Source organism: Saccopteryx leptura, chromosome 11 (genome assembly GCF_036850995.1).
Source record: "Saccopteryx leptura isolate mSacLep1 chromosome 11, mSacLep1_pri_phased_curated, whole genome shotgun sequence".
Lineage (NCBI taxonomy): Eukaryota > Metazoa > Chordata > Mammalia > Chiroptera > Emballonuridae > Saccopteryx > Saccopteryx leptura.
In genome coordinates, this window is record NC_089513.1 from 80258172 (window position 1) to 80270517 (window position 12346).

Genomic DNA, 12346 nt, shown 5'->3' on the forward strand with positions numbered 1-12346 from the left:
AAACAACAACAAAAAAGGAATTTAAAGGAGGGGGGTTGAGTGTTCTCCATGGAGGGGTCTAAGTGCAAGACAACACAGTCCGTTCAGATAAAAGGGTTGAAGTCAGCCATTCTCCCAGAACTGCAAAGTCTGAAGGTCTAAGTCAGCTTCTGCTTCTTCTGAAGGAAGGCCCTAGAATTCTTAAGGAAACAGGTTGTTTATCTGTAGTCTTTTTAGTTAGCAGATCAACATTTACAGAAATAATGTTAAAACCATGGTGGTGTGGGTTCAAAGGGTTGTGTATTAAAGACTTACATGTGAAAATGTTCATTACAGAATCATTTGTAATATAGAAAAATGTGAACTAACCTACATATACAAAAATTAAAAAATAAAAAGTAACACACTGTCTAACCAGAGGGGCTTCCAATCTAGTGTCTGTTGCCATTCATACCTTCTCTTTGGAGAAATGTCTTTTGAGGGCCTCTTCTTATTTTTTAAATTAGATTATTTGGTTTTCTGGTGTTAAATGGTCAAAATATGTCCACAAATATTCACATTTATATGAAGCAAAGTATATGATTACCATTATACATTACTTACATTTTATTCTTTTATGTGTTTCATTTATATTTTATGCTTTTGTGGTTTTTTAATTTTAAAATTGTAGAATAGAATTATAGAATCAGAATAAAAATAATAAATATCATCCCCAAATAATTAGAAATTTGTTTCACACTTGAAAACCTTTTTAAAATAATATTTATTCCTTTAAAATATTTTTATTAACAGCTCTGGCCGGTTTTGCTCAGTGGTAGAGCATCAACCTGGAGTGCAGATGTCCCCAAGATTCGATTTCCGGTCAGGACACAAAGGAAAAGCTCCCATCTGCTTCTCCACTGTAGAACTAGGAGGCATGGCAAGGGCCACTATCACAGCAGCCGCCCGGCTCAGGCAGGTTCACATTGGATTCGGACAGTCGGTAAAGAAACAACGGAGCCAAAAACTGGTGGGCCATAGTCTTTAATCCTAGCTTGCCACCCGGTGGGCAAGTAAAAACACACACTGGGCTCCAAAACCCACTCACATTCAGTGCTCACAAAGCTACTGACTTATCCGAGTTTCCTAGAATCAAAGGTTTCTAGCTCACCAGCCTTATTCTCCTCAGTTCCTCATCTCCTTCCTTATCCCAGACACAAACTCTGCACAAACTGGCATCTCACTCAGCACTCCGCCATCTTGGCTGCTTCTCCTGGCCACATGGCTTCTTTCTGCTCTCTTCTCTCTGCTCTCTCCTCTAATGATAATCTCAGGAGCCAAGAGAGCAAGCTCCCGCTCCGTCCCCATTTTATAGTGTAGAAATCCAAACCCTTAATCCAATATACAAATAGGGAAGTCTCTAATACAAAGTCACTTCTCTGAGGCATGATTGGATTGTACCACCCCACATCAAAACGGGTGGGAAAGGCTTAATCCCAAAACCAAGCCCCAGGTTACAGGATTCTGCCTGCCTTTAGCCCACCCCAACACACATTAATATCACCTGGCAATGGCCTCCACGTGGGCAGCACCACTTTAACAAAGTGAGCATAATACATTTTATCTGCCCAACATCCACCCTTCACCTCACCCTTCTCTCTCTCTCTCTCTCTCTTCTCTCTCTCTCTCTCTCTCTCATCCTCGTCCCCTCCTGCAGCCATGATTCAACCAGAGCGACTTGACCTGGAAGCTGAGGATGGCTCCATGGCCTCGGCCTCAGGACTAATTGCTCATGTTGCAAGGAAGCAGAGCCCCAGATGGGCAGAACATCGCCCCCTAGTGAGATTCCCGGGTGGATCCCAGGTCGGGGCACAGGTGGGAGTCTGTCTCTGCCTCCCCTCTTCTCACTGAATCAATTCTAAAGAGAGAGGAAGGGAGAGAGAGAGAGAGAGAGAGAGAGAGAGAGAGAGAGAGAGATACATTGATCTGTTCCTGTGTGTGCCCTGACCTGGCATTGAACCTGGGGATCAAACCAGCAACCTCTGTGTTTCAGAGCTAACTCTAATTAAGCAAGCTATCTGGCCAGGGTCCCACTTGGGAACAATAAAACAGAATATTCAGATGATTATAAAAATAAAGGGTACAAAGGACTTCAGCTCCTGCTCTGAGTGTAGGGGAGCCCCGGAAGGGGTGAGTGGAGGAGGGAGGGGAAGTGAGTCAGAACCTCTGGCTGGTGTGCTGAGCATAGACTGTGGGGACTCCAGTGAATCCGGGACTCAGGGAGGAGGGTCCTGTGCTCCTCAGAGTGTGATGGGGGAGGCGGGAGCTGGCTGTCCCAGGGAATTGTAGGTACGTGGAAGTCAACAGTAGCCTGTTGGTTCAGGTACATACATTTAACGTTATATATTTTTGGAATGAATTCCATGTTGGAATCAAATGTTAAGAGGCTCCAACATAGACATTTGTAGAGGAGGCTCTTGTGTCACCAGTGGTCATGGTTGAACCCAAAATTCGTCCTGGGAGGGAAAGGTCTCCATGAAGATTTCTCCATCTTCTTCCAGGTCACTATTTCTACTCAAGCTCATTCTGGTGTCTCTCTCTCTCTGCACAGCAGGTAAAAAGGGTGATGTCCCTGGTCTTCCATCTGCTTCACCTCTCTCTCTTCCTCATCTTGGTCCAGCTGCTCACCCTCTGCTCAGGTAGGGAACAATTCTGCGTTTATGTATCTAAAGCAGTTACCTGTAGTGCCAGTATGAACCTTGGACTCCATCCCTGGAAGGCCCATCCCGACTGACCTTCTGTTAGAACTGAGAGGCTCTCTAGGAGTTTCTTACCTTGCTCTCCCTGCCTGGAGCCCCCGTACCTTCTGGCCCAGCTCTCACTAATGGAGCACCCCCCTTCTGTTGACCAGCTCAGATTGCTGTGGTTGGACCCCCAGACCCCATCCTGGCCGTGGTGGGTGAAGATGCTGAGCTGTCCTGTCACCTGTCCCCAAAGATGAACGCTGAGACCATGGAGCTGATGTGGGTGCGACCCAGCCCCTGGCAGGTAGTACACTCGTATGCACATGGGAAGGAAGAGACACAGGCAGCAGAGAATCGAGGGAGAACTTCGATTTTAAGAGAGGACATCACTGAGGGGAAGGCTGCTCTCCGGATTCACAACGTCACAGTCTCTGACAATGGAGAATACCAGTGTATTTTTCAAGAAGGAGATTTCTATGAAAATGCGATGGTGGAGCTGAAGGTTGCAGGTGAGCCTCAGGTCTGTTCTGAGCCATTCTCCCACGGAGATCTGGGAGCGCAGTCTCCACACCCACCTCAGAGCACCTCTGACTACTCATTAGCACCTGCCTCACCCCTTTACAACTCTGCTTCTCTGAGACCCTTGACAGACACAGGTTTCCCTCCAGGGACAGTTCCTCCTCTGTCAAGTAAAAAAATCTCTCATCCCAGCCACCAGGGTCTAAGCAAGGACATTGAAATCATGGATAAAATCAATGAGAAACTTCCCTCAGCAGGTGTCACACACCTGTGTGGGTTCAGCTGAGCTCCAGACAGTGGCCGTGGTTCTCCATGTGTGCGCTGCTGTGGGTCCAGGAGGCTGACCTGCAGGGACAGCATCTGTGTTGCCAATGTCGTCCTACCAATTACCCCAAGAACACACCTGTAGTTGAACAAGTTGTGTTCAGTACTTGTTGCAGGGAGGTAAATGCACACATGTGCAATGCATGCAGTGTCTCAGTAAAAGGGTGTCAGGAAAGACTTGGTATAACTTTTGGGCTCTGAGGGGATTTGGGGAGGGTTTATAGAAGTAGAGATTTGTTCTAGATCAGATGCTGTCAGGATGGTGCAGGAGTGTAACTGGTCACTCACAGCCATGATAGGATGGATAAGATTAGTCATTGTAGTCAGGACACTGGTCATGTTATCTCTGTGCTCAAACCCGATTGTCAAGTGGTCTTGATTTTGTCCTGACCCATCACAGTAACAGAGCGCCTTGTCTGATGCTGCTGTTCCATGCAGTTGCTCATGTGCAGACGTCAGGGATGCATTTCTCTTTCTCAGCACACATCCTTGTCCTGTGGCGTCTGCCTGGGTTAATCAATGGGGAACCCAGCAGAGAATGGAATTGAGGGTATGGTTTAGTCCTGGCTCTGTCCCTGCAGAATAGCATCAACTAAGTATAGTTCTTTCCTGGAACCACAAATCCCCTTGAGAAAGCCCTCTTTAAGAGACTGTATTATTTCAGGTCTGTAAAGGTTTCTTTCCTCTTCCCTTTCAGTTTAGGTGTTTAGGGACCACTGGAAACAACTCCATTATTCCTGGACTTCGGTCATCTCTCTGCCATGTAGTTATTTTCACCTCTGCACAACCACATTACTTAATGTTTCCTGGGTTAAGATACCTGAGAATCAGGCTGATAATGATACCATTAATAACATCAAGAGTTTATCCCAGGGACTTACATACAACACATTACTTAAATGGTGCCATGATAATGGGCATATCTTTCCATCACATGGTAAGGACAATGACTTACATAGGACAAGGAAGGATAAATAAGGGTTCTGAGGAAGGACTCAGCCAAGATAAGGGGGAAGGACTTACATGTTTGTCCAGGGTGAGGTGAGAACCTTTCCCAGAAATCAGCGTGTCTGGACATGGGACAGGGGTCCTGCAGACTCTAAAGGGATTTAGAGGAACCAGCTCTGTTCCGGCCCACATTTAACCGAATCTAGCATGAGGGTCAAACAACATTCAGGCGGTGGTCACATCATGGAACTGTCTGTCCTGCACAGCACACGTCTATAAAGAGCTCCTCAGTGGAACCCTGCTGGAGTTCTCTAGTGTGAGTGTGCGCTCCATTCCTGAGGAGACCCTCACCAGCACAGAGGGCTCCCCATAATTCAGACTCACTTTTCCTTCCACAGCGCTGGGCTCTGATCTCCTCATTGAAATGAAGGGTTATGAGGGTGGAGGGATCCGTCTGGAGTGCACGTCTGCAGGCTGGTATCCGCAGCCCCACATCGAGTGGAGAGATGACAGGGGACAGAACTTGTCCTTTGTGGCAGCACCTGTGACTGCAGACAGCCGGGGTCTGTATGCAGCCTCAGCATCTGTGACCGTGGAAGGCGACTCTGGGAGGGGGATCTCCTGTATCTTCAGAAACCCCCTGCTCAGCCAGGAAAGGACAGCCAGGGTTTCCATTGCAGGTGAGTGCCCTGCCGCTACCTGTGCTTAGCTGTGGCCCCTGGGGGCAGGCACTGACTCTCTGCTGCTGACTTGAGTCTTTGCAGTGGACGTAAGGCACAGAGCAGGGACCTGGGTGCTTCTTTCCCCCATAAAGTTGTTTATGTCACAGACGTCTTCTGAGCATTTCCTGTGTGTTACAGACTGTGACAGGCAATGGGAATTGTGGGCAAATGGTAAGATCAACAAAGATATAACAAAATGGAGGAGGGGGGAATATGTATAACCCATATCTTATGGAAAGGGATAACCTTTTCAAAACAACCCAGTTGAAAAATGATAAAAGAGCATGAACTGGCCTGACCTGTGGTGGCACAGTGGATAAAGTGTTGACCTGAAACGCTGAGGTCGTTGGTTGGAAACCCTGCACTTGTCTGGTCAAGTCATATATGAGAGTGGATGCTTCCTGCTCCATCCCTCTGTCTCTCTCTCTCTGTCTCTCTCTCTCTCCCCCTCCCTTTCTCACTCTCTCTCCTCTCTAAAATGAATAAATAAATAATAAAATAAGAGCATGAATTATCAGCTCAGAAAAAAGAAATCACCCAATGAAAAAATGTCCACTCTTACTGAATAAAGAAATGTTTTTCACCTGTGATGTTGTCAATAAAACAAAAAATGAGATCATTGGAAAAACATTCTGATAACAGGCTTGTGGGGAGACAGTCACTCTTAGATGATTGTTGCTATAATGTGGTATATTTCTGGTATACATTGGCCTATCTTCTCATTTGGACAATAGAGCAATATTTATCCAAACTACTTTTTTATTGATTGAAAAGCCCAGTTCTGCAAATTTATCTGACAGATCAGCTTGCAGTTGATAAAACGATCCATTTGAAATGCTATTTTTATACCATTAATTAAAATAGCACAAAGATAGAGACTCTTCTATGCCCTCCAGAGAGACTTGTATATAGTGGAGGGTTGCACTGTGAGAGGAAACACAGACTTGCTCTCTCTGCTGACATGACGGTCCCCAAGACACTGAACAGAGAGAGCAAGAGTCAGACCAGCTGGGACAGAGTGCTGTGTTTGCTGTAAGCAAGAACAAATGAGGATATGTGTATATTTTTAAAATGTAATGAACACTTGTATGGCACTCTATGAGTCAGGCACTTCATAAGCATTAATTGAATCCTTTTACCTGTTAGTACAAGAGAAATATTATGGTGAAGTCATTAGTTCCAAGTCACATGCTAGTCGGGCAGAAGACCCAGAATGGGAACCCAGGCCCTCCAGCTCTAACATTTTAATCACATATAAAACTGACTAATGAGAACTAATAAATAGGGCACTGAACCAGGGAGTGGAGAGCAGACTTCAATGACTTTGTATATATTGTTTGATATCTGAACTATTCCCATGTGAGAGGCAGGCATGTCAAGACAATAGTGTTACATGACAGTAAGAGTTCTGGGCCCTCTGTAAAAAGAAAAATCTGTCCCGAGACACCCCGCGACCCACCTGGTCAGAGGCTGAGACTGTCCCTGCGCAGGTCCCTTCTTCTGGAACGCGTGGCCCTGGGTTGTGGCCGTCGCGGTGACCCTGCCGGCTCTGCTGGGGCTCCTGGTGGCGGCAGGGTTTTTCCTATGGCGACAGCAGAAGAAAAACAAGACACCGTCCACGGAGAAGCAGCGGGAGCGAAGCGCCAAAGGTGAGTCCCGGCTGCAGGAGCGCGACCGCCCCGCCCCAGCTCGCGCCCCCACCGCGCGCGTCCCCCCTCCATCCCCGTGTTGAGACTTTTTTCTGCTTATTTCCAGAGAAGCTGCAGCGCGAACTCAGTAAGTACTGGTCCCACCCGCGCGTCCCGGGGTCCCTGCCTCACGCGTCACCGACTCCTCACTTGTTCCCCGCAGGACGAATGAGGATCCAGTACCTGGCACGTGAGTGGCCCGGACCCTCGTCACAGACTCTGCTCCGATATGATCCCGCCCTTCCCTCACCCCTAACCGCCCGGGGTGGGGGAGATAAGGACGCTGATGGGGGAGCCGGGCAGGGGTTTTCTCAATGGAGAAGGGGCTTCAGTCTCCACCAGGGGCCGCTCGCACCGGGACATCCAGGGGACACAGGAAAGGACAGGGGCCAGGGGAGGTGGACTCAGTGTGTGAGGTCCTCCCCTCCCTGGTGGCTTTACACAGTCTGTAGTCTGCTGAGAAGAAACCAGAGGACAGAGAAGTGTCTCTTAAAAATACGAATGTCTACCGTGTCAGTTGTCACAGATATACCTGCTGGAAAATATAGTATCTGAGATTTTCTCATTAAGTTGCATAGATGGATTCTAGCACACACATACACACACACATATGCACACAGCGAGCCCACGCCCAGGTACAAGAGTAAAGTAGGCACCCCTCAACGTACTGGGACCCCATAGGATGCCTGAAACCGTGGGTAGTACCACACCCTGTACACACAGGTTTATGTCCCTTTCTCTGAAAAGGAGACTTCTCACTGGCATACATGTATTGCCAACATCACTACTCTTGCCTTTTCAGGCAATTATTAAGTAAAATAAGGGTGAGTTGAACACGAGTACTGTGATACCGCCCCAGTAGATCTGATCACCCAGCAGCTCCTAAGTGACTAAGGTGAAGGGGTGAGGTACACAGTGGGGACAAGCTGGACACAGGCATGATTCTCCCTGGGATGGTGGCAGTGGCATGGCATGATGTTTCATCAAACTACTCAGAGAAATGTACAATTTAAAAGGTATGAATTGTGTATTTCTGGTATTTTCCACATAATATTTCTCGACCACTGTGAAAAGAAGGTAGCAAACTTCAGAAAGCAACACTGCAGACAAGGGTGACTGCTGTGCAGACAGGTACACACAGCTCTGCAGTGACAGCTGGGACAGCTCGTGCAGGGTGCCTGCAGGGTCACTAGATGCAGTTGATTTAAAGAGGGGGGAGCAGAGAACTGAACAGGCAGAGGGACAGGCAGGAAGGGGGGGTGGTCAAAAAAGAAATCAGATGGGTGCAAGAGGAAGAGAAAGGAAATGACTCTGAAATGACAGTTCAGGTGACTCTGCTGTCTTCCTTTGTAGGTGAGAAGTCTCAGGCCTACGCTGGTGAGTGACTGATGCTCTCTGTGTACAAAGCATTTAAACCCTCTCTCTGCTGGTGAGGAATGATCAGATCCGGCTCAGAGGCCCATGTTCTGTGGTGCACCACCCTGTCTTCTGGACACTCAGAGAGGACCTTCCACATACAGTGTCCCTCACCCTGCTGACACAGATGCCCACACACCTGGGCTCAGCATGGCCATGTTGCCTGCAGCTTCAGTGTGATGACGAGAAGCCCAACATGCAGAGAGGTTTCATGCCTGATCCACAGAGCGGTAGATGCAGGAAACCGGATGTTGAATGAAACTGAGGAGAGGAGGGGGAAGAGGCTTAGTGAGGGGGATGGTGGGGGAAGAACAGAAATGATGACCTTTCCTTGTCTGTGTCTCCTTCCTTTCAGAGTGGAAGACGGCCCTCTTCCAACCTGGTGAGTGAGTCACTTTATGTTCCCTAGAATAACAATGAGTGGATCCTGCTCCCTTTTCTTCTCTAAATCCTGACTAGGGGAGTCTAAGAGGGTGACTTGAGGTCCTGGTCTCAAAGCTGTGTCCATCTTCTGCTGAGGACACAGAAAACCAGGGACAAGTTCTGTCCTGGGCTCCACAGGTCCTTGTGGGAAGGAAGAGGCAGGAGAGGTGCAGCTGGGGGAAGGGGCTGCAGGAGAGTCAGGATGGGGCCTGACCCAGTGTCTGCCCCTCCTGTCCCTGTGTGTCCTCAGGTTACACAATGTTTCTGAGCTTCAGTGTATTCACTTTAGATGATGGTAGAAATTCCTACTATGTGAGGATTGAGGTGAAGATTAAATGACATAATCAATGCATATTGTTGAAAACACCAACAGGAAAGAGAAAGCCTGTCTAAGTGGGTGTTTGTCTCACAGTAACGACCATGGTAAGGAGAAGATAACTCCTTAGAATGTAACAGACTGTTTTATAGGGTAATTGACTCATAAGGGGTAGGGTCAGATCACACAGAAACCGGCAATCTGCACAGATTATTCACTGCTACAGACGTGTTGCCATACTTCTTTTATAGTATAACTCGGGTACTAATGATTGACCGGAGAAAAGGACAAAGAATATGTTGGCACCAGGCCATAAGTCTTGGTCTTGTGATGTATGATTTTTTATAATCGATTCTGTCACCAGTTTGCTACTGACCTCAGTCTTTCTGACATTCAAGCTGCTACTAACAAAAATGTCCATAGCTGTATTTTAAGGAACACAGCCATTCATCACCTAGCAGGCTTTGGTGTGCTTGCTGAGGACAGTGAGATTGGTCAGAGGTCAACAGCACGTAAAGATGAAAGAACTCTGTGACACGGAGGTGCAGTTGGTTTTGTCACTGTCACCTCTGCAGTGATAAAGAGGGGTTAAGCTCTGGCTGGATAGTTCTGTTGAGCATCATCCTGATATGTAAAGGTTATGAGTTCAATCCCCACCACCCCACCCCTGGTCAGGACACATACAGTAACAGCTTCTGTTTCTAGTGGGGTTTTTTGTTTGTTTTGTTTGTTTGTTTGTTTGTTTTGAGAGAGAGAGAAAGGAAAGAAAAGAGATGAGAAACATAAACTTGAAGTTGCAGCACTTTAGTTGTTCATTGATTGCTTCTATGTGCCTTGACAGAGTATAGGGGGTGGTTGGTGGCTTGAGCTGAACTAGTGAGTCCTTGCTAAACCAGCAACCTTGGGCTCAAGCCTGCAACGACGGGATCAAGTCCAACATCCCACGCTCAAGCCAGTGATTTTCGGGTTTAAAATCTGGGACATCAGTGGCCCAGGCTGATGCTCTACCCATTTTGCCACCACTGGCCAAAGAAGAAACTGATTGATGTTTATGTCTCTCTCTTTTCTTTCCTCTCTCTCTAAAAAAAAAAGAAAGGAAGAAAAACAAAAGAAAATAAAAAGGGTTTAGAGAAGGGATGACTTGCAGGGGAAGGGGTGGCATTAAAGGAAACCAGCAAGGATGACTGGTGCCCCAGGGCTCCCACAGTGGGAGCTGTCACTACCCCTAGGCTGAAGGGGGAGGGACAGGGAGCAGTCACTGGAGCCCAGAGGAAGCTGGAGCTCAGGGAGAGGCTGCCTGAGAGGAGTCAGGCTCTGTCAGAGCATCTCCAGTGGAGGAAGTGGGGAGTCAGTGCTGGGCCTCTTTCCTTTCTCCTTCCTGTTTCAGCTGGTACCTCCCCTTGGCCAAACCCAGCAGGTCACCAGAGACAAGGGAGCCCAGTGATGTTGTCCACAGAGGACTGATTCCTGGGTCCAGAGAGTATGTGCACAGGTGGGGAGAGGACAGGAGAGCTCTCAGAGCCCCCAGCATGGCCCCAAGCACAGAAGAGACGTGGTCCATGTTATCACACCAGGCACTTCCTGCCTGGACAGCCGGCCTTGGGCTAAATATGCCATACAGCTTGTTGTAGTCCAACCTGAGATTAGTATTTTTACACCCATTTTACAGATATGAAATTGAGACTCAAGATGTAGGTTGTATCTTGGGAGAAGGAGAGACAGTGCTGAAAATGAATCCAGCTCAGGATGGGGGAGGGACAGGGCAAGGGCTGAAATTGAGTCCATGTGACTGTGCAGCACAGGTGTGCACGGTCGTGTTGGGGAGGGAAACAGGGAAAAGGTGGAAGGTGACAGCTCACTATGGTGGGTTAGATAGACCCCAACCTTCCTCACCCTCCCCATCCATATTGAACCCTCTCCCTTCCCTGTGGGTTCTCTTGGCCTGGCTGAGGGTCACATCCAAGACAGGCTGGGGACCTCAGGCTCTGGTCTCAGGCCTCCTCAGACAACCCCAGTCCTTGTAGGCGGAGACTCTGAGTTCCAGGAACCATGGCTGACTCCTCACTATCTGAACCCTCTGCAGCTGATGTGTTTCTGGATCCAGACACTGCGTACCCCAACCTCATTGTTTCTGAGGACCAGAGGAGCGTGCAGTGGACAGGAACATGGCAGAGCCTGCCAGACAACAACAAGAGATTTCAAAAGCATTATCGTGTGCTGGGCTGTGAGAGCTCACTTCGGGGAGACATTTCTGGGAGGTGGAGGTGGGGGACAGGGAACAGTGGCATATTGGAGTATGTAGGGAGAACGTGGAGAGAAAACATTCCATTGAAATGACACCTGAAGTTGGATTCTGGACAATAGGGCTGTATAAGGGGAATAAGTACTGGGCTCTCACGGACCCCAGTACCAAACTAACAATTGACCCTCCTGAACGCGTGGGGGTTTTCCTGGACTATGAGTTGGGGGAGGTCTCCTTCTACAACGCCAGTGATGGGTCGCACATCTACACCTTCCCACACACCTCCTTCTCCAGGCCACTGTTTCCTATTTTTCAGATTTGGTCATTGGAACCCACTGCCTTGACCATTTACCCAGCCCAAAAAAGAGTGGAAAGTTCCCTCATGCCAAACTCAGTGCCTGACCCTTCCTTGGAGACCTCAGTGGTCCGGGACTCAGATGATGGGAATGAGGACCCTCAGGTTGAAGGAACACCTTTGCTTCTCCAAGCCTAACCTGGAGCTGAGGGACCCTTAACAACAATGTGTCACAACCAGAGAACACTAGCTAAAAACACCCTGAGTGAAACACTTCACTAATATTTTTTTGTTTTTGTTTCTGTTTTTACAGAGACGGAGCGAGTCAGAGAGAAGGATAGATAGGGACAGACAGACAAACGCAGAGAGATGAGAAGCATCAATCATCAGTTTTTCGTTGTGGCACTTAGTTGTTCATTGATTGCTTTCTCATATATACCTTGACCGTGGGCCAACAGCAGACCAAGTAACCCCTTGCTCAAGCCAGCGACCTTGGGTCCAAGCTGGTGAGCTTTGCTCAAACCAGTTGAGCCCGCGCTCAAGCAAGAGACCTTGGGGTCTCTAACCTGGGTCCTCCACATCTTAGTCCGACTCTCGATCCACTGCACCACCACCTGGTCAGGCCACTTCACTAATATTGATTCAGTTTTCCACATGACAGATAAGGAGACGAGTGTGTAGAATGGGAGTTAACTTTCTAAGGGTGACTCAGCTGGTGTCCAACAACCACAGCTAACAGTTGTAGGTCACT

At 48.1% G+C, this 12346-nt stretch overlaps 1 protein-coding gene across 1 annotated transcript; it reads left to right on the plus strand.

The window, feature by feature from the left end:
- The first annotated feature begins 895 nt into the window (after positions 1 to 895).
- Positions 896 to 11877, plus strand: LOC136382931 (butyrophilin subfamily 3 member A3-like). The gene is given in 11 exon segments (XM_066352316.1): positions 896 to 961; positions 2570 to 2657; positions 2870 to 3211; positions 4892 to 5173; positions 6706 to 6864; positions 6971 to 6991; positions 7067 to 7093; positions 8116 to 8280; positions 8675 to 8701; positions 11142 to 11288; positions 11291 to 11877. Coding segments are annotated over 11 exon segments (1911 nt in total).
- Positions 11878 to 12346: the final 469 nt, after the last annotated feature.